This window comes from Arachis hypogaea, chromosome 11 (assembly GCF_003086295.3).
Source record: "Arachis hypogaea cultivar Tifrunner chromosome 11, arahy.Tifrunner.gnm2.J5K5, whole genome shotgun sequence".
In the NCBI taxonomy this organism is placed as follows: domain Eukaryota; kingdom Viridiplantae; phylum Streptophyta; class Magnoliopsida; order Fabales; family Fabaceae; genus Arachis; species Arachis hypogaea.
Genome location: NC_092046.1, coordinates 1,097,618 through 1,118,596, shown reverse-complemented (window position 1 = coordinate 1,118,596; position 20,979 = coordinate 1,097,618). Strand labels below are relative to the sequence as shown.

At 29.1% G+C, this 20,979-nt stretch overlaps 4 protein-coding genes across 4 annotated transcripts; 2 read left to right on the top strand and 2 right to left on the bottom strand.

Annotated features, from left to right (window-relative positions):
- Nucleotides 1-74: 74 nt before the first annotated feature.
- Nucleotides 75-2,520, bottom strand: LOC112723712 (transcription factor bHLH10). Its single transcript, XM_025775163.3, has 3 exons — nucleotides 1,669-2,520; nucleotides 821-1,240; nucleotides 75-398 (listed from the first exon to the last, which is right to left on the bottom strand). The coding sequence occupies exons 1-3, from the start codon at nucleotides 2,518-2,520 to the stop codon at nucleotides 315-317; spliced, it is 1,356 nt and encodes a 451-aa protein (XP_025630948.1). The 3' UTR covers nucleotides 75-314.
- A 3,246-nt stretch (nucleotides 2,521-5,766) lies between these two features.
- Nucleotides 5,767-6,460, top strand: LOC112723920 (uncharacterized). Its single transcript, XM_025775277.3, has one exon. It carries the CDS (start codon nucleotides 5,903-5,905, stop codon nucleotides 6,458-6,460), a length of 558 nt encoding a protein of 185 aa, XP_025631062.1. The 5' UTR covers nucleotides 5,767-5,902.
- Nucleotides 6,461-9,621: 3,161 nt separating this feature from the next.
- On the top strand, nucleotides 9,622-10,487 carry LOC112719725 (probable calcium-binding protein CML15). Its single transcript, XM_025770394.3, has one exon. It carries the CDS (start codon nucleotides 9,824-9,826, stop codon nucleotides 10,340-10,342), a length of 519 nt encoding a protein of 172 aa, XP_025626179.1. The 5' UTR covers nucleotides 9,622-9,823; the 3' UTR covers nucleotides 10,343-10,487.
- A 1,161-nt stretch (nucleotides 10,488-11,648) lies between these two features.
- On the bottom strand, nucleotides 11,649-18,156 carry LOC112719724 (putative phospholipid-transporting ATPase 9). Its single transcript, XM_025770393.3, has 11 exons — nucleotides 16,724-18,156; nucleotides 15,154-16,511; nucleotides 14,960-15,070; nucleotides 14,537-14,813; nucleotides 14,363-14,451; nucleotides 14,158-14,266; nucleotides 13,601-13,813; nucleotides 13,382-13,507; nucleotides 13,165-13,263; nucleotides 12,870-13,061; nucleotides 11,649-12,604 (listed from the first exon to the last, which is right to left on the bottom strand). Exons 1-11 carry the CDS (start codon nucleotides 17,123-17,125, stop codon nucleotides 11,972-11,974), a joined length of 3,609 nt encoding a protein of 1,202 aa, XP_025626178.1. The 5' UTR covers nucleotides 17,126-18,156; the 3' UTR covers nucleotides 11,649-11,971.
- Nucleotides 18,157-20,979: the final 2,823 nt, after the last annotated feature.

The window sequence follows — 20,979 nt, the reverse complement described above, 5'->3', positions numbered from 1 at the left end:
ATAAATTAACTCAAATATAAAGCTAGAATATTATAAGGGATAATGTATCAACAATAAAGCAAAAACTTGATATGTGCTAGCCAAGTGTTATATTTTGAAATAGTAAAACATAGTTTGGAATAATATATATATTTCCATGTCTCACTATATTTTCCTATCCCTTAAAATTAAATGTCCAAAAAACTGTCATGACATAATTAAAAGTGAAAGTAAAGGAATACATATGCTAATTAATTGGAATAACTCAAGCTAGTAATTAACTTTATAGTAAGAAATTAAAGAACCACAGAACTCATTGGTCAAAGTCAATTGCCTCATATTGTTAACAAACTTCTGTCCATGACCTCAATAAGCTTGTTGGCTATGGCACTAGCATATACCGATGAACCTTCACATATCTGAAAAAATAAAAGGGAGAGAAAAAAAAAATTAAAATCACACATAATTTGCCATATAATAAAATCATATTGCTATATTATCATTAGCCAAAAAAAAAAATGACATTAACTTCTGAACTTTTGATTCATGTCTACTTTACATTCCAATTCTTAAGATGCAAAGTTTGATATTTTAACTTTGTCAATTAGTGCAAAAAATTATATATGTTCTGTTAAAATTCTCAAAATTATTATTCTCTTATTAAGGGATGATTTTGTCAATAAAACACATCATGCAAATTCTAATTATATATAACTAATTATGCATATAAAGTGTGATTTTCTTAACATATACATGTATATATATTTTTATGTACACAGTGGCATGTTACAATATTATTAATTAAAATTAAAATCAAACTCAATGATAAATTTACATATACCTTGCTATTGAAGAGAAAGCTGCAGAAATCACCAATGTGGCCACCACCAACATGTTGAAGATCAAGTTTAAGTTCATCAAGAACCTTTGAAGCATAAACTAATATGCAATTATTGTCATTGACCCTCTTCCTTTGAACAATCTTTATTGTTACCTCATTGTCAATGATTCTCACATCAACCTCACTTTCTTTTGATTTTCTTTGTATCCAAGAACTCCTTGTTAGGCTCTCACTATATGATGATGAATTATTCTCATCATCTTCTTTTTCTTCTTCTTCTTCATCTTCAATTTTGAGCTTCTTCTTCACCCTTTGTTTTTCATACCTCTTTTTCTCCACCAATGATTTGAGTTCATTCACTGTTCTTAGAAGCTCTTTGATGTAGTCAATAGCATCTCCTACCACTGATGCTCTATCATTCTTATTGATTTCATTTATTGGTTCCATCAAAAAAAAAAAAAAGGAATTAATTAAGGTCCACAATTTATGCTTATACATATAAAGATTAATTAACTTTGTTATATTATATACTATATAATGTTCTATACTACCAATCAATTATATTATTATATATCATGTATATGTTTAACTTTTGAGACATTTAATGTAACTAATTAACAATTAATAGCATTTAATTAAGTATTATTGGTTTATCCCCATAACAAAACAGAAAGAAAAGAAATTTAAGGTATGCACATAGATTCAATTTATGCACACTAATCAATCAATTATAAAATGTTCTATATATTGATGACAAGTACATTAACTAAATAAACAAAGTTATTTATGGATATGCAAATTAATTAAGAAAATTTGATAATATTATTAAATGTATGAAATAGTTTTACCTTGGTGGAGCTTGGTATGAGTTCTTTCAAAGCATCAAATTTGCCACCCAAATCCACTCTCCTTTGTCTCTCAGTGTTAGTACTACTAAATTGCTTAATATTGTTGTTATTGCTCCTTTTTCCTCCTCTCTTCTTATTAGCCACTTCTTGATGATGATTAGTGAACTCTTCTAGCACCCCATTTTCAAGAACATCTCTTCCATAACCACCGTTTTCTAATTCAACAATAATGTCATTATTATTGTTGTTGTTGTTGTTATTTTCCCCTAATCCAAACACAAAATCACTTCTTGATGTTGTTGGTACCATGTTGTAGTAGCCATGATGATGAAACAACTCCCTCATTGATGATGATGATTGATGAAGCAGAGGAGGTGCTTGAAGGTTCAAATGCAATAATGGGTCATTGAAAACATTGGAAAAATTTGAACTTTCTTGTCCCACAATGATGTTGCTACTACTGCTACTAGGGTTTGGAAGACATGTTATTATGTTGTTGTTGTGGTTTTCAAAGGAGATAGAAGAGTTCTTAGGACTTGTTGGAAAGTGGAGAAGGTTAAGGAGATCTGTTGTTTGTGTTGGAAAACAAGGAAACTGAATATTATTAGTATTATTATTATTGTTCATGTTGGAATAATAATGGTCAAAAGAATTTTGATCATGATGAGTTGAAGTAGAAATAGTAGTATAAGTACTATGATTGTTATTACTATTAGCATCATATTCTTCTACCAAAAGGGTGTTTAAGTAATTTCCAATATTGTTTTCCATTTGTTGATTCTGGCCAATAATAGTTACCTCCTCATCAAATGAATCAACAACTATATTAGTAGTAGAAAGAAATAATTGCATGTTGTTCTTCAACTACTTCATATGGAAGAAAGAAAGAAAGAAAGAGTAGAACAAAACAGATTCTCTGAAAAGCTGCTTTTGTTGTCTGTTGTTGTGATTTTGTACCTTCATTTCACCATTTGGAATTTGGATATATAAACAATTATACAAAGACAATAATTACGAAAAAAAATTATAAAAAAATGTATTTAATATATATACTTTTCTCTCTCTAAGCTTTTGTATAAATATGGTAGAGAAACAGAAACTGAAAGATTGATACTCAGAGACAGAGACTTAGAGACAAAGACTGAAATAAATCTCAGTATTCTGTTTGGTGCAAAGTGGGAGATAGAAATTGAAACGAGAATGATGCTCTAATTTAATTTGTACAAAGGATAAAATTGAAATTAATTAATTGAAATAGGGTATTTTAAGTATAAAATGTTATTAAAATTTCAGTTTTCGTCTCTAAAAATTTCAGTCTCCTGTGTCCCCACTTTTTGGAGGTACTGAAATACTGAAATTTTAGAGACAGAGACAAAAATTTTAATACCAGTCTCTGAGCTAACAAACATGATACTGAATCTCAGTCTTTCAGTCTCTGTCCCAGTACCTCAAAACAAACGCTACCTTACAGTCTTAAAAATAAATTACTTACATAGTATGATTGTTTTTGGAAAAAGTGTTATTTTCTTAAAAGAAATTATATTTAAATAGTGTGTTTTAAGAAATAAAACTTTAATTTATGGATATTTGGGGTTGGATATCGTAAGAATTCATTGTTTTATACGATTATTAAATAAGAAAATGTTTGGCTTTTGCTTTTAGTCTTTTTTTTACAATAATCGAAATTTTCACTATTAAAGAAGTAATTAATTTTTTATTAGTGATTAGATCATGTAACATAACTCTAAATGAGTTGTTTATTATGTTTTTTAAGAGAATAGTGAGTAATTATTGTGAATATTAATGAAGGTATAAATAAATATACATATATTCATATAAAAAGTATTTAATTTTGATATATTAACAATATAAATAATTTTATATAATTATTTAATTAAATTTATATGTTAAAATTTTTTTAAGTAATAAATTTAAAATTATTTATTTTTACTAATATTTCAATAATAATTGATTATTTTTGTAAAAAAATTTTATATTTCGAATTTACAAAATTAAAATTCATATGATATATGCTATAGATATTTAAAGTATGTGAAATGACTAAAAGGGGTCTCATTCTGTTACTTGTTGTACAGAGTGGCGTCATGTGGGCCCTACAAAATGATCTCCTATGATTATGAATCAGATAACACACTTTTTTTAATATAAAAGAAAATATTGAGTTATAATTTCATAATTTTTTATATAAGATTCACCTTCCAAGCCAATGCCTTTTGCATGAAGTACCTACAAGAATATGAGAAGGTGAGACTCTTTAACAACTCAGTATTATTATTTAAAAAAGAAAAGAAAAGAGAAAATTGAAAATAAAAGGAGTGAAAAGGACAAGTGTGATTATGATGTTGTGTGTTTCAGATTAGCTATAAATGAAACACCATATTATAAGAATTTTCGTAATATTTAATTGAAAATTTGTAAAAACTATTTCAAATGTCTTATAATATATTTAAGTTTTAATTATTCTGTTAGTCCTTTAGTTTTGTAAAATTTTTAATTAGGTCTCTATATTTTTTTTAATTGGGTCCTTATATTAATTTTTTTTTCAATTAAGTCCTTCTTAATAGTAATTAGCTTAATTTTATAGGGACTCAACTAAAAAAAAAATAGTACAGCAACCTAAATAAAAGGAAAAAAAAGTGTAGGGATCTAATTAAAAAAAAATTGGTGTAAGGACTCAATTAAAAGAAAAAAAGTATAGAGACCTAATTGAAAATTTTACGAAACTATAGGACCAGCAAAATAATTAAATCTATATTTAACTAATTAATAATAAATATTCACAAGAGCTCTTAATATAACACAAAGTTTCATTTATATATATATAAATTAATTAATTAATTAATTAGAAACACATCTTGACAATGCAGCAATAGTTAGTTAGCTTTTCTGTTTTTTTCTTCCAAGAAAACTGATACTAATTACTAAGAAATTTTGAAACAATTATCCTTAGCTTATACTAAATATAATTTATATTGATAACTGAATTTTGTTACTAAATATAATTTATATTGATAACTGAAACAAAATTAGATTACTAATAATTTTGTTACTAGTCTATATCAATTAATATTTCTAAGAGATATTTATTTAGCGAGTCATATGTATAGATATAATTCATTTTATAATTTTAAAGACTAATCATTCAAATTTATACTATTAATTAATAAATCAAACATATATAATGTATACAACTTAAAATACTTAATAGAAAATTTTTTTTCACTAATGTTGCACCAATTTAGAACTTTTTACATAAGTTTAATTTATCACTATTAGAGTGAGGGAGAAATCTTCCATTAAAAGCAAAGTGCCACGTCAATAACATAAGCTTGCTTAGAAATATAATAATATTAGCAAATGTGTATTTATACGTAGCTTGATATGATTGTTTTCTTGACTTAAAATATTCTATATATATGACTCATAAGTCATAACAATGATGACAACTTCATAACCCTTCTACACAAATCATGTTTTGCGTCTAGGTCACAACTAAATACTTCATATTATTACGGATAAAATATTTTTTTATTCTTAAAACTTGCTAAAATTTTAAAAATATTTTTATATTTTATTTTATTTTAATTTTATTCTAAAAAATTTTAATTTTCAGCAAATATCTCTTAACGACTAATTTTTTTAAAAATTTATGACCAATTCAGCAACAATTTTACAAAAACAATCATCAACACAAGTAAACCAGAGATAATTGTTATGCATTATTGTTAGATTAATCTTAAATTTTTTAAAAATTTAGCTGTAAAGAATATATTTAAGCAAATAATTTTTTTTTTAAATAATAAAATTTAAAAATATTTTTAAAATTTTTGATAAATTTTAAAAATAAAAAATATATTTTTTTCCTATTATTATTATTATTATTATTATTATTATTATTATTATTATTATTATTATTATTATTATTATTATTATGTATTAAGCCATGAATTATAGTTCTAAGTTATGTCATTATTATTATTATTATTATTCACCAATATAATGTGTCTTAGCTTTCCCTCATCATATTATTGCTCTTGCTTCTTCCTCTCTAAGTCCTCAATAGGGGGAAATAAGAAACCTCTTCTTTTAAACTATGATCATGTCTTCTAATAATCCAAACCCCCTTCATCAACAACAACAATATATTTATTTTTCATCATTATTATTGTTATTTTTATTATTGATCTCTCTTTAATTCTTCACAAATTGAAGCATGGAAGATTGGAACATGCTTGGTGCGGATTGTGTTGTGATATCATGTTGCTGCCAATGTTTAATGTTGCAAATTCTTGTTTATGTTTTGCTCAAGCTTCCATCAAAATTGGTGAGGAAAACAAGAAGATATGTTAAGAAGAAATTTTGTGGTAACAAGAGGATTAGGAGTAGTCTAATTAGTCTAGATCATAGATTAGATCATAGAGAAAAAATATTAATGGGGTCTTCTTCTTCTTATGATGATGATGTTCTTGTGAAAATTCATGACCAGTCTATTAGGTTTCGAGAAGAGATCGTAACGATAGCACTAAGAAATGGTACTTCAGGACGAAATGGTAATAATAACGGGTCGTGTATGGATGAAGTTGAAAAAGTGATGGAAAAATTGTATGAAAATGGAGAGTTAGCATTTGGAAGCTTTTGGGGTCAAAAGGAGCCATGGGGTGTTCCCAAAATTGTCTCTAGTGATTTATTACATAATCATCTCCATAATTGTGATTATGATAATAGTTTTGTACGATATGAAATAATTGAATTAATAAATTATCATGCATAATTATGGTTCTAATTGTGGTTTAAATATACATATATATATATATATAATCCATAACTTAGAGTTTGTATGTAAGACTTAAATCCGAATAAAGGTGTAAAGTATTTATTATTTTAAATTATATTATATTTATTATTTTTATACATATTAAATTTTTAATAGATAAAATGATAAATTAATAGCAGTTTTTTTTTAAGAGAAAAGGGGGCCTAAGGCCCAATTAATAGGACGTTAATAAATTAGTATGCATAAAGTCAAATTTTGAGGTAATTTTTTTCAAAACCTAAACAAAATTGAGGAACTTGTTTAGATCGGAGTCAAATTTTGAGTTTTAGACTAGTGGCTTTGAAGGAACATACATTTTTTCTTTTCCTGAAAATAGTTACCAAATGAAGGACTTTTTTCACTTAAATAAAATAAAAAATTTAGAATTACATACATTTTCTAAATCAAATTCTAACAAACAAATTTCTTTTTCTTATATTTATATAAATCATCCTAGGTCAGTTAACTTTAGGTTAATTTGTTAAACATTACAATATAAAACGATTTATGCTAACTGACGTTAGATGATTTATATAAACATAGAAAGAAAAAATTCGTGTGTTAAATTTTTTTTTTTTTTTTGGGTGATTCCGTGTGTTAAAATTTAATTTAAGAAATTCATGTAATTATAAATTTTTTATTTTATTTAAGTAAAAAAAAACACTTAAATGAAGTAGAGAAGCTCAATAAGGCCCAATAAGATCATAGTGTAACGTAGCCCAACAAAGCCCAATCAGAAAAAAGCCCAATCTGTATTTTGCTATAGGCATAACAACTAAGGCTGGGTTTGGTAAAGCTTTTGCTTTTTAAAAGTAGCTTATGAAAGCTGTCTTTTAAAAGATAGCTTTTTAAAAGCTGCAGCACTTGCGTTTGGTAAAATCAAATTAAAAATGACTTTTAATAAGTACAAGCACCACAATTGTGTTTGGTAAAACAGCTTTTAAAAGTTGAAAAAATTATAATAAACATGTTTATAACAAAAAATAATTTCTTTTTTCAAATTTTTTAAAAATTTATATAATATTTTAAAATAAAATAATGTTAAAATAAAAAATTCATAATAAATATAAATATAATAAATAAATTCTTTTATTTTTTAACTTTAAAATTTTATATAAGTATCATAAAAATTTATTTTATCAATTAATAAGACTAATAAACATACAATATTATTCTATTCTAGTAGGCCAATAATAATACAGGAACCAGATATATTATAAAAACAAAAGAATAATAGAATAATTAATTAACGTTACTTGAAAAAACATCACAAAAAACAATAAACTGATAATATGATTCATGAATCAAATTTTGGAGTTCTAATTGAATTAATTAACACTTTATTTTGATACTAACTCAAATTTTAGAGACTAATAATTAACATATTTACTTGATTTATTCACTGTACTAATATAAATAGATTTATCATTAGTCAATAATAAAATTTGTATGTAATCCAATGTTAGTACTGGGTACGCTCATTACCCACCTATATATATTGGCTCACCTTTACAGATCACAAAAAATAGGACACTTATCTCAAATAAACTACTCTTATGATTATATATCTATATTTACATATGTATATATATGTTGTTATTATAATTTTGACTAATGTTCATGCAAGGAAAATTTTATGATTGATTTTCTGATCAACCTCTTCCCGTTTCAAAGAACAGAAAAAAACAAACATAATAGATCTACTGAAAAAATACAAAATTAACGCAAAAAAAATAACATAAATAGATAGAAGTTCATACCTAATATGTGATAGAGATGTATTTGTATTGAAATTTGTGAAGATTAGGTTGAAAAATAAAAAATATATGAAGATTGTGTTAGAATTTGTGAAGGTTAGGATGAGAAGTTAGAAATATACGAGGATTTTAATGGCAATATAATAGCGGAAAATATGTGCGGGAAAATGAAAAAAATTTGGTAAGCATAAGCCAGCTTTGAAAAGCTCCCTCCTAGGTGCTTTCAAAAGCACCCCTAACTTTTAAAAGCCGTAAGCACAAGCACTTGGACTTTTTAATTTACCAAACGCAAAATGACGTGCTTGTGCTTTTTAAAAGCACAAGCACCTCTTGAAAAAGCTTTACCAAACCCAGCCTAAGAGTAATTAATCCTGGCTTTCTTTTCATAAATCAAACTCCGGTTAGACTAAGACCAATTCTTACTAATGATTGTAGAGGGATACTGAAATTGTTGCTTTATAATTTTTGGGCTTCGGCCCGTCACAATATAAAAAAAAAAAGTAATTAATGGCTAAAAAAAAGTAAGAGTCATTATTCTTTTACAAAATAGTTTAAAGAAAAAAGAAAATATATAATTAAAACTTTCTACTCCATAAAAAAAATGGAACCCCTCAACAAGAAAACTATCACTTATTTGAATTTTTAATATAGACTTGATAAGGAAAGAAACATATATACTTCCTATGAAATTTTCAAGTTACTAAAATGCGTATATATTTCCTCAAAAAAAAAAAAAAAAAAATCATATACAAACGAGCTTGAAGTTATTATTAATTTAGGAGACCACTTTAATAAAGATATTAAAAATGTCTTTTTTTAAAGACGTTTATATGTGTCATGTTATTATTGAATATTTTAAATAAATTGGTTAATAATTTATTTTTTAATAAATCAGAACAAAATCAGTTTATTATAGTAATAATAATAAATTCAATTGTTTGCATTATAATTATTAGACTCAATTTGATTCCACCGAATTACACAATTTAAACTGAATATCTTTAAACTTTTTGATAAAAAGATAAATATATCCCTAATTTTTTATTTTGTAGACATTTAAATTCCTAAAAATTTAAAAATACAATTAAATCTCTAAAAAAATAGGTTTATTGTTATTGTTATAAAAAATCGATTTTATTATAATTTATTAAAAAATTTAAAATAACTAATTCATTAATACGTACAAACCTAAATATCTTTACAAAAAGACGTTTTAAGCGTCTTTATGAAAATATCCCTGTTAATTTATTATACAATTTTCATAACGCTTTAATTTGTCCTCTTCCAACTTTTTTTTTTGGTGACTATCCTCTTCCAACTTTTAACTTATAACAACACGGTTTCTTCACGAGTCTCCTTCCTTGAACCATTCCAAGTGAGATCTATCATTATCAATAATTTCATAGCACACCCCTTTACACCAAATCAAATTCTTCATAAACAAATTATTAATAAACCCTATACAAACATACATTACACCATTATTATTAATATTTTTCTTCTTCTTCTCCTTCTTCATCTTCTTCTTTACCTTTGATTATTAGATACTATATCATACACAAATATGTCACACCAAAATAGTAACAATAACGATCAAATAAAGCAACTAAATGACATATTCAATCGCTTTGACATGGACTCGGACGGCAGTCTTACTCACTTGGAGCTCGCCGCCCTGCTCAGATCCCTTGGGGTCAAGCCATCAGGCGACCAGCTCCATGCCTTGTTATCCAAGATGGATAAGAATGGCAATGGATACGTCGAGTTTGACGAACTTGTCCATGTCCTAATTCCTCGTGAGGACCACAGCCACAGTCACAGCCACAGCCACAGCAATATTTTTCTCAACCAAGAACAACTTTTGGATGTCTTTAGAGTGTTTGATCGCGACGGTAATGGATTCATTACCGCCGCAGAGCTAGCCGGATCCATGGCCAGAATGGGACAGCCGCTCACGTACCGTGAGCTAGCCGCCATGATGGCTCAAGCCGACAGCAATGGCGACGGTGTTATAAGCTTTGAAGAGTTTGTTAATATTTTGGCAAAATCTGCTTCTGATTTTCTTGGTATTAAGGTGGCGTAGATCTTAATTAATTACATCTTAGAGGTTTGATCTTCTTTCACTTTTCTTAATTTTGTTTAACTCCAAATTAATTAGTGAATTGTTATTCAGATCCGAATGTAATAATTAACTTGTGATTATATTATTTATTCCATTTCTAACTTAATTGCTGTTATTGGAATACGAATATTTTAGTTCTCGCTGTGCACCATTCATTGTTTATATATTAATTAGTTTTGCAGTCACCAAAAAAAAAAAATATTAATTAGTTTTGCATATTATTATTATTTAATTCGTTAGAAATGTTGATATATAAATGTTAGGTATAAAATATTAAGGGTGTGGTGAAGACATTGTTTATTTATGCAATATAATTTTGAATAATCTTTTTTTATTTTGTTGAATATTTTATTTAAGATTTTATAATTTTTTTATGTAAAGATATTTTTTTTTAACTATTGGATAATAGATTATAAAGAATTTAATTTTTGTATGTTATAAAAATATTACTATTCCTTTTAAATTAATACTTTTTTCTATAAATTATGCTTCTAAAATATGACTAAATAAATATTTTTATAAAAAGATATTTTTGACATTTTCGTCTAGATGTTTTTTTTTTCTTTCTATTAGATGAAGCTCATACGTAACGAATAATAAACCTGCATTTTTAAAATGAAATGATTGCGATGAATGAGTATAGTGAATGAAAAAAAGATGAAATTGAAGGGTCAAGGATTAATTAGAAGCTAAATAATTTAACTATGGATAGTGTAAGCTGTTTAGTCAATGTAGATGTTGACTTATTGATGCATACCCAAACCAAAAGTGTTTGGTGAAAGTGATAAATACATAATAATTGAGTTACATGTGCATTATGATGAGGATGATATTGAGATGACAATTTAGTAATTTGAATAAATGATCATTTATACTCATAAAAGATGAAAATACTGACATATGTATCCACACTAAATCGAAACTAAACTTGTATCTATGCAAGATGTCCTCCGTGTGATAAAAGTACCTTGTCTTTAGAGGGTTGGAGTGTCACGTAGGGTACTTTTGTTACACAAAAGACATCTTGCGTGGATACAAGTTTAGTTTTAATCTAATATGGATACATATGTCAGTATTTTCATCATTTATGGATACAAATGATTATTTATTCTTAGTAATTTACATTCATTTTAATCACACGACATGACACTTTGTAAATTTGTCAAAAAGAAAATATATTAAGTCAAATAATATCGATTGCAACCAATTAGTTCTTGAACGTCGAATTCAGAGATATTATGGATAAATAAATAAAGGGAAATCTCTATTAGCACCAAAATTAAAATAATTCATATGATGATTGAAAGAAAATGTGGAACAACTCAAGTTCAGTTCATTGAACTTCATTTTCTACAAAAGATTAGAAACCACCTTCTCCTTCTACCCTATCCTACAAAGAATTCTTGCTTCTTCTATAAACTTAGTAACTCCTTCTATCTATGAGCCCAAAAAAAAAGTGTACATAAAATTTACCCTATTTTAATTTTTACACTTCTTCCCAACATGATAACAAAATGTTGGTTTTCTATGAACAAAGAGAATCACTATACTTTTGACAAATCTATACATAAACTACAGGACTTGATAGCATTATCTACGGTTAATCGTTCTGTCTCGTGTGTCGTTAGCCATGGCGGCTAGGCGAGCAGTTGATCCGACGGTTGTTGGCCGGAGCGATCTCTGGCGAACCATGTTACAATATTCGGGATCCTTTGTCTTCCCTTCATACCTTATCCATTGGACAATTTCATGAAACATGGGAAAGAACCTCATCTGAATTGCTGAGTAGGAAAAGTATGGTATGAGTGTTGAGATCACCACAAAGAATGTGACAAGCCAATACATCGGAGACGGCGCCAGAGTCTCGGCGAATACTCTATAGGCATTCGTCGAAAAATGTGGTGGCATTGCGCCGTATGCCAGAAGGAAGATGTACCAGAATGCAATGGAACCCCAGATGAAAATATGTTGGATCATGGTGAAGTAACTTATAGCTAAAGCTATCTGCAAATTTACCACCCAAACCACACAAGTGTACATGGTTGCGCCGAGTATATCCCTCCCGGCCGTTCTTCCCTCCGCGTCGAAGGCCTGAAGCTCCATGGCTTTCGTGCAGAAGAAGAAAACTAGTATGGCGCTGATGAATCCGTTAAGCATCCATGCGAGTATTCGCCGCCAGCTAAAGAGGACGTTTTGCACTCCTTCTTGATATAACAATGGAAACTGCCATCATTAACAAGGAAACTAACAATATTAGAGAAGAAAAGCAAGCAACTATAACAAAAATCAATTCAATGCTTATAGTAATATCTTGGTTAAATCAAATCTCTTAGTAGTTTTTGTAGTTTCACTCAATTTTTTCAAGAATTTAATTTTGATACACTGTCAGCGCATCCAATCACATAACACTATGTCAGGATAAATAACTACTTTCTAAATGACAGAGTGAATGGTAATCCAAAAGAACGACTGTAAGTAGAAACCATACCTTTAGGCAGTACCGAGCGGATACATCCTGGTCGAACACCCCGAGAGCAATCACAGGAAGCGATGAAAAGAAGACATTATAGATAGATAAAAGCCAATCATTGTATGCAGGTTCTCCAGAGAATGATGCATACACCTCATATAAGAACAAAGTGAATCCGAATGTGATGTTCTTGTAGAAAAAATAGCATATCTGCCAAAACAATGAAGCAAAAGTTGACATAATTAAGTATCATATACTCTTTTAGAACCTATCTTGAGAATGTTAAGATCAAAATATATTAGCATGACAATACCATAGATGAGATCCTCCGGTAACACCAATGTCCGTGCACGAGAAGTAATCGATCCAAGTATCGGAATTGCGCAATTGCAATGTCACTAGACATTACAGCCTGGTGGATGGGAAGAATGATGAATAAGTTGTTAGAATTTTATGTCTTTTATTTATTTTGTTAGGGACTAATTTACTCAGAAAAGAAAAATGAATCCATTTGAGGAATTTTTCATTACCTGCATTCCTTCAACTCCACTAATTCCAACTCCTATGTCTGCTTCTTGAAGCATTCCAACATCATTAGCTCCATCACCAATAGCTAATGTTGTTTTCCGAGTTCCGGATTTGACCAATCTAGTAACCTTCAAGACAGTAACAATACAAAGTTATTTCCAAAATCAAACTACCTTTTTATTTTATTTTTTATTACCAATGCAGCAATAATAGGCCAATACCAGTGCCTTCTGCTTTGGTGACGAGCGACAGCAGATAACAGATGCGCAGCGAATCGCAAGCTCTAGAAACATGTGCTTCACGTTATCGTCTAGAGCATAGACAAGCGAGTTTCCGTCGATGATCAAAGCAAATGCCTGCTGAGAACTTCCTCTGTATGCTGTCAGCTGTGCAGCACCTTCAGATATCTGTTGGAGGACACTTTGCCTAGATGCCTGAAAGACGAATCCGTATAAAACTATCAGAATATAGATTTTCAGCTCTAAAGTGTCACTTAACAACATAGCCGGCTGAGCAGTCGCACTTCCAAAGTTCCACAAAAGGCCACAACATGTTCTATCTTGAAAGGTTTAATTACTCTGATATTCTCTATAATTTAGCTCAGTTTTTAATTAGGTCCCTAAAGTTCAAAAGTTTAGACTCATGTCTTTATAGTGTTTACAATGTCTTTCCACTAAGTATCTCTAGTTTAAAATTTTGTAATCAAGTCCCTATCGTATACAAAAGAAAATAAAGAAAAAGATAGAGATTCGGAAAAGGATGATGAATTTCGTTTTACCTTGATTATAGCAAGCTTGTCTCCACCCTTTTCCAGTGCTTTAATTTCTGGACTCTCCAAATGAATTATAATCTGCTTCATTCCTTGTCTTAGCAAACTACAAGAAAAACTGCAATGCAATTCTTGTTTCAGATATCTCGAAAAGCAATTATTTTCGTGAAGTCGAAGTAAAAGAACAAAAGAAGGCATAATTAGAATTAAGTACCCTATATTGATTGCAGTCTCCATTTTATCCCCAGTCAAAACCCAAATCTTGATTCCTGCTTGGGCAAGCTTGTCAATGCAATCAGGAACCTATCAAAACAACACGAGAGGCGTCATTTCGAGTCATTTTACGAATCCTCATGAGTAAAACATGTATTTTCGCATCCGAACTAACCCCGTTTTGGAGTTTGTCCTCTACAGCAGTGGCTCCAAGAAGAATTAGATTCCTCTCAATCTTGTTAGATATTTTCTGAATCTGTCTTTCCTGATCCGCACAAACTAAATTCTTAGCCTTAGAGAATTTATTATGAAACTCCTTGTATTCTTCCACATCAAGCTCGCGATAGGCTAGTATCAAGGTCCTTAGACCTGCATCGGCATAATCATGAACATGCTCCATGGTCTTATCTTGGAACTCCCTCCCATTCTTGGCTAGCCTTTCAAACATGACACTGCATGAAAACATAAAGCCAACCAATCAAAAATCATTTAGACTTGCCTTTGATAAGTGTTTTAGGACAAAAACAATTGGACAAATATCTGAATAGGTTTGTGTCTTTCAATGTGTCTACATTTCTATTCTAAGACAGTTACCAACCTATCAGCACCTTTGCATAACAGAAAAATTTTTCCTTCTTCATCCTCCACTATGACCGACATCCTCTTCCTCGAGCTATTAAATTCCAAAACATTGAGAAGCTTGTACACCCTGCAAAATGAGACTAGCTAATGTAAATATAGGTCCCTAAAGCTCAAGATACTACTCAGATAAAACAGTTAAAAGCTACTGACCTTTCAACTTTTTTGCCAGATTCAGGATCCAACTCAAATGTTGATAAACTAGTCTGAGTCCTTTTACAGAACTCAAAACCAATTTCTCTGGCTGCAATCACAAATGCTGCTTCGTCGGGCGATTCAGCCTCATACGAGACATTTCCTGTGTCTTCATCCATTTCTGGTATAGCCGTATGACAGATAGCCAACAGGCGAAAGAATCTCTGGATGACATCAGCATGAGGTTCATTAACCCAATTTCCATTCATTATCCTTTCATCAATGAAGTTAAAGCCCTTTATGGAAACTTTTCCATTCGAAGATTCGTTGATGCTGTCGGCTTCTGACCCTATAACTTGTTCATGATTTAGAGGTGAACCTTTTCTTCTACCCATAGCCTTCTCAACCTCTGTAATGCCACGGCCGTAAGCAACCCCGGCAATAGAACATTTAACAAACTCCATTGAGTTGCATGTAAGAGTTCCGGTTTTATCAGAAAGTATTGTATCAACTTGGCCAAGTTCTTCATTTAAGTTTGATGTCCGGGCATTTGCCGGCTTGTCTGCTTCCTCATAGTACATATGGATATCTTGATTGATGAAAATGCTCTGAAGAACTTTGACAATCTCGATCGACACATAAAGGGATATTGGAATAAAGAAGCCATATAACATCAGTGCTGTCAAACAGTGAAATGCAGCAGCAGCTTCCGGTCTCTTCGGATCGAAGAAAACTGTAGAATCATCAGGTCTTAGATACCATCTTTTCATTGGTCCACTTTGCAAGTCATCTTTAGTTAAGATGTAAAAGAAAATAGATCCAACAAATGCCATTAGAAACAAGATACAGAACAAGAAGTAGATTACTCTATCCATCTTCCTCTCAATTCGGCTTCTTTTCGAAGGAGGATCTGTAGAATTTTGGATAACCTTAGTATCATGACCAGTGAAGATTACAGCTCCGAAAATGTAGTCTGTATTGCGAAGTTTGGAGTCTCGAAGAAGAAGCTGCTGAGGTGAAAGGGGATACTTTTGGTCTCCAAATTCTAGGCTCCCAATGAACGAGTACAGATTAGCATTCGGATCTTCACACTTGACCGTGGCTCTAAACTTTTGGAAGCTGAGATCGCCGTGTAAGGAACAAGTTATCTCTAAGCCTTGTTTCAACTTCAAATTTGTCTCGCCATCCAAATTCGTTGTCTCAACATAGCATACTGCATCCTCATAACTCGACGAAAGCAATAGGAGGTCTGCAGGGAAGAACTCATCCTTCTCTACCTTCACTACATTCCCCACTCTAAGATTCTTCCACTCGGTATATTCGAAATTTCCATCACCTTTATGCACTTTCACTCTTCTATTGTTCACCTCAATATCCTGCAAAAGCAATTTGCCAGAGAATTTATATAACATACTCACTTGTGCTGCAAGGCATAGTGCAAAATGGTTCAAAACATTAACCTTATAAAACGAAATTTGCAACAGATAACAGTTTCATCAAATACTATCTTAAAGATTCTTAATTTGTAACAAACTTTTTCATCAAATACGCTCTTATTCCTATTTGTGCAACATAGAGTTTAAGTTACCTGCTTTTTCCGGCGCCAGTCTTCGATGCCTTCCTTCACCATAGTCGCCCCTACGACGATAATCAATGGAAAGATAGCGCTGGCAGCGTTATAAGGCGCAAGTCTGGTGAATGCCAAGATGCCAGTAACCAAGAAATAGAAGTTAGCCACTCTCCTAAACTGCTCGAAGAGCGATTTAGGAAGGAATGTAGCAGGGGTGTACTTTGTAGACCTAACAGAGTTATCTGCATAGTTCCTAACAACCTCAGATTCTAAATCATTCAACTCATTGCACAACACTACTCTTGAATAACCCCTTCCCCCAATCTGAGAATAAAATTCATCTTCAAAAGATGATGCTCTACAGCATGTGAATGAGTATAGCTTGCTCAAATGCAACTTCCTTTTCCTACCACTCCTCATTCTCTCACAAAAACAGAACCTTTTTCGGATTCGATTATCCGAAATCAAGATTCAAGATGCAGGGGAAAATACCCTCTTAAGATAAAACCAATTCCAACTCCAAGTTTCATTAAAAATGGCAACTTTCCCTAACACCAAATCACAAATTAGCCTCAGTAACAAGAATTCCTAATGAAAAATCTAAACTTTTGAGGCTGAAAATCATAACCTTTCAATGGCATCAATGAACCAAAGACTGTTCAAAGAGGAACAACTTACCCAAAATCCCACACAACCCAAAACCCCATAACCCATTAACACATATACCAAGCAAAAATAGAATAAAATAACAACTATTATATAAAGGTAGCATCAGCAACCAGCAAGAGATACTAAACCCCAGAAAAGGTTCCCACAGAAAAGAGCTCAAAGACCAAGTAATTTGATAAGGCAGTGGAGTAACAAAGCAAAAAACAATGATGGGATAAAAAATAAAAAATAAAAATTTAAACTTTTATGAGTAAGAGACAGCAAGAGGGATAATAAGGTTGTGGTTTAGTTGGTCAAAGAAGATTATTATGATATCAAAGTTTGAGACTTTGAGACAAAACAAAACGATATACACAATGAATTGCAGCAGAACAAGGCCTGCAATGTTGGAATCTCCAAAAACAAACTCACCCCAGAACAATAGAACTAGAAAATATTGAGAAACTAGAACATTCTAAAAGCACAGTGGAAGAACCAAAGAAGCTTCTTTTTACAACAATCAGATCTCACATTTCAGTTTTTTGGTTTCAAAGAGTGAAGAATTCAGAAGATACAAAGTTCAATGGCAGGAAGAAAGAGAGTATGAAAATGGTAGAAAGAGAGAATAAGTGATATGAGAATGGAAGCTTAGAAATTTTGCCAGGAAGCTCAAAGAGTAAGAAATGGGGAAGCTTTAGTCAATGGCGATGACTCAAGTCTCTCTCTCTCTCTCTCTCTCTTTTCTCGTTATCCAATAAACACCAAACATTAACAACACTAATCAACAGAAGAAAAATAAGAACAAATTTTCAAATAATAATAATAATAATAAGGTGGTCTAATCAGAACTACTGTAAACTAAACAGTAAAAACAGGTCAGAAAATTACACAAATTGAGAAAAATAAAAAATAAAAACTGTTTTTTTTTTTTATTGTGTTGTTCTTATTCTTGTTCTTAGCCATAGATAATAGAAGGTTTATTATATTATATTATATATTATATATTATATTTGCATAATAAAAAAGAGACCCTAGAGAAATTATCATGGTTGATTATTATTATAATATTATTAGAGAAATATTTACGAGCATAACAAAATAAATATATATATATATACACTAAAAAAAGGTAATAATTAATTATATTCGATTATAACAATTAACTTAAAAGAATTATTAAAAAAAAATATTTCAAAAACAAAAAATATAATTTATCATATATTCTTTTGGTCTAAAATAAGTGTGACTTTAAAAAATATATATGATTTCAAGTCCTTGTCTATTTGTTTTTCTTAAAACAAACTCATGCATAACTTATTAATTTAAAGAATAAAAAATAATTAATAAAAATAATTTTATACATTCACATTTAAATTTTTTAACTAAATTTATTTCTAATAGTTACTGTAATATAAGATTTCACACCCCATTTAATTGTAAACAAATGATACATCACCTCACCGTGATGATAAATTGATCATTATTGTATCTATTATTATTATTATTATTATTATTATTATTAAGAGAATGTAAGAGATGTTTAAGGTTTGGAGAAAGAGTGGATGGAGTCAGAAAAGAGTGAGTGTTAGATGCGCCGTCATGGCAGGGAAATGGCAAATTGCATTGCAAATGCCAAATGCTGTTTCCTGACAAAGTCAAAACCTGAAGTCTACAGTTTTCTACTTTCTTTTTTGCCTTCATTTTTTCCCCACCCAAGTACCTAGTTATTTGCTAACTTGTTCTAACGTGCAAAATCCTATAGTACGGACATTTCGCTGAGTTATCGTACATTTGTGTGTCGGACATATTTTAAACATAATATTTGTTTAATATATGTGTTTGATGTGTCCAACCGTTTCTTAATAAAAAGTAAAAAATTTTTCTCCAAACAGACACACCTAAATACTATCACGTGACAGTATGTCCAGTCTTATTCTTAACATATATTCGTAAAATAAATTTAGATATAGTATATATTATTATTTATTAAAACAAAAATTATTTTAAATACTTGATATAATTAAAATAAAACGTTAAAAGTAATTACAAAAATTAATTTATATTTTAATATCAATAAAATATCAAAATATATTTATCTAAAAAATACTTTATATTTTATATATATACGTGTCTCCGTGTCTTATAAGATTTTAAAATTCGCGTGTCAATGTGTCCCATATCGTGTCGTGTCCCGTGTCCGTATCAGTATCCGTGCATTATAGGTGCTATGTTTTTTAGTTTTTACCTCTTCCTCTCTTTTCCGTTTTTCATTTTTATAAAGAAAAAAAAAACATTTTATTTAAATATATATTTGTTAAATATTAATACATTTCAAAAAAAATAATAAAATATATTTTATAAAATAATATACTATTAAATGTAACATTGGAATTTTACTTTTAATAATTTTATAAAAAATAATTAACCTAATTAATAGGTTATTTTTTTAAATTTTAAATTATCAATTTAAACTGATAATACTAAGGAGATAAAAAAAATTAGAACTTGTCTTTATTTAATATTTATTAATTATTACAATAATTAATAAATATTAAATAAGGTAAATTTTGATTTTTTTTGTTATTTTTTTATCGTTAAATATTTTCTTAATTTAAAATATAATAAATGAAAATTTAAAATTTATTTAATTAACAAAGGTGTAACATATCTTACTTAATAAAAAAACATTTAAGGATGAACGTTTTAGTTCTTAACTTCTTATACATTGTTAAAAATGTAGAATTAATTTCTAATAAATGATGAAAGAGAGAACGGAGAAACAAAAAGGCTTTTAATTTGCCCGGTTTAACCACCATAAGAAAAATGAAATGGAGAAAAATGTGTGGAAGAAAATAAGAGTGGATTTAGTGATTCTAGGAGTAGTTGATTTCATTGTTTTAACTTTAAAACTTCATGCATCAATTTGCACTTTTTCAAAAGTACTATTTTGTGAGGTGTTTCATCTAATTAAAATTTAAATAAGTCCTTATAATTAGTTTTAAGATACATTATTAAATTAAATTTTAAATTATAGCTAGGGAGACAAAAATATTTTTCTCCATATATCATTTTCTTAGTCTTGACATTTTAAGATAATTGATAAAACGCTACATTAATTTAGAATTGAGACAAACTAATAATAAGGGTTACATAAACCTTAAATATTACAATATTAGACTTATAGAATAATAATTGTGATAATTCTTTTGATTAAGATGTGACATAATGTCCATTATCATAATTTTACCCTTCAACCACTCTTTAATAAAGCTCTTCCGAAATTTCAGAATTATTTGCCGCTCTTATAATAAAAGTTAAAGTATAAAAAGATTTAATTATGGTTATAAGCATACACTTTTTAATAGTAGATATTAGTTTAATATTAGTATTTTATTAATAATTAATATGTATTATTTTTATTTTATTAGTTAAAAATAATTTAAATACATAATTAATTAATAATAACTATATTTTTATACAAATATCAAGAGTATTTAATTTATGAATATTGAATAATATTATTGATAAACATAATATTGTTCTTTTTTTTTTTTTTTTGGTTTTGTGTGTCTTACAAGTAATTTACTAATTTTGGTCTTTTATGGTACTAATTGAAAGTTGCTCCA

Bases quoted from the DNA above. Each gene is read 5' to 3' on its own strand.
- LOC112723712 (XM_025775163.3), bottom strand. From the start codon at position 2,520: ATGCAATTATTTCTTTCTACTACTAATATAGTTGTTGATTCATTTGAT. The intron at 1,241-1,668 runs GTAAAACTATTT...GAAATCAATAAG, and splicing joins TCATACCAAGCTCCACCAAG to AATGATAGAGCATCAGTGGT. The intron at 399-820 runs GTATATGTAAAT...TTATTTTTTCAG, and splicing joins GCTTTCTCTTCAATAGCAAG to ATATGTGAAGGTTCATCGGT.
- LOC112719724 (XM_025770393.3), bottom strand. From the start codon at position 17,125: ATGAGGAGTGGTAGGAAAAGGAAGTTGCATTTGAGCAAGCTATACTCA. The intron at 14,814-14,959 runs GTTGGTAACTGT...GTTTTCATGCAG, and splicing joins TTATGCAAAGGTGCTGATAG to TGTCATGTTTGAAAGGCTAG. The intron at 14,267-14,362 runs GTACTTAATTCT...ATTGCATTGCAG, and splicing joins GAGACTGCAATCAATATAGG to TTTTTCTTGTAGTTTGCTAA.
- LOC112723920 (XM_025775277.3), top strand. From the start codon at position 5,903: ATGGAAGATTGGAACATGCTTGGTGCGGATTGTGTTGTGATATCATGT.
- LOC112719725 (XM_025770394.3), top strand. From the start codon at position 9,824: ATGTCACACCAAAATAGTAACAATAACGATCAAATAAAGCAACTAAAT.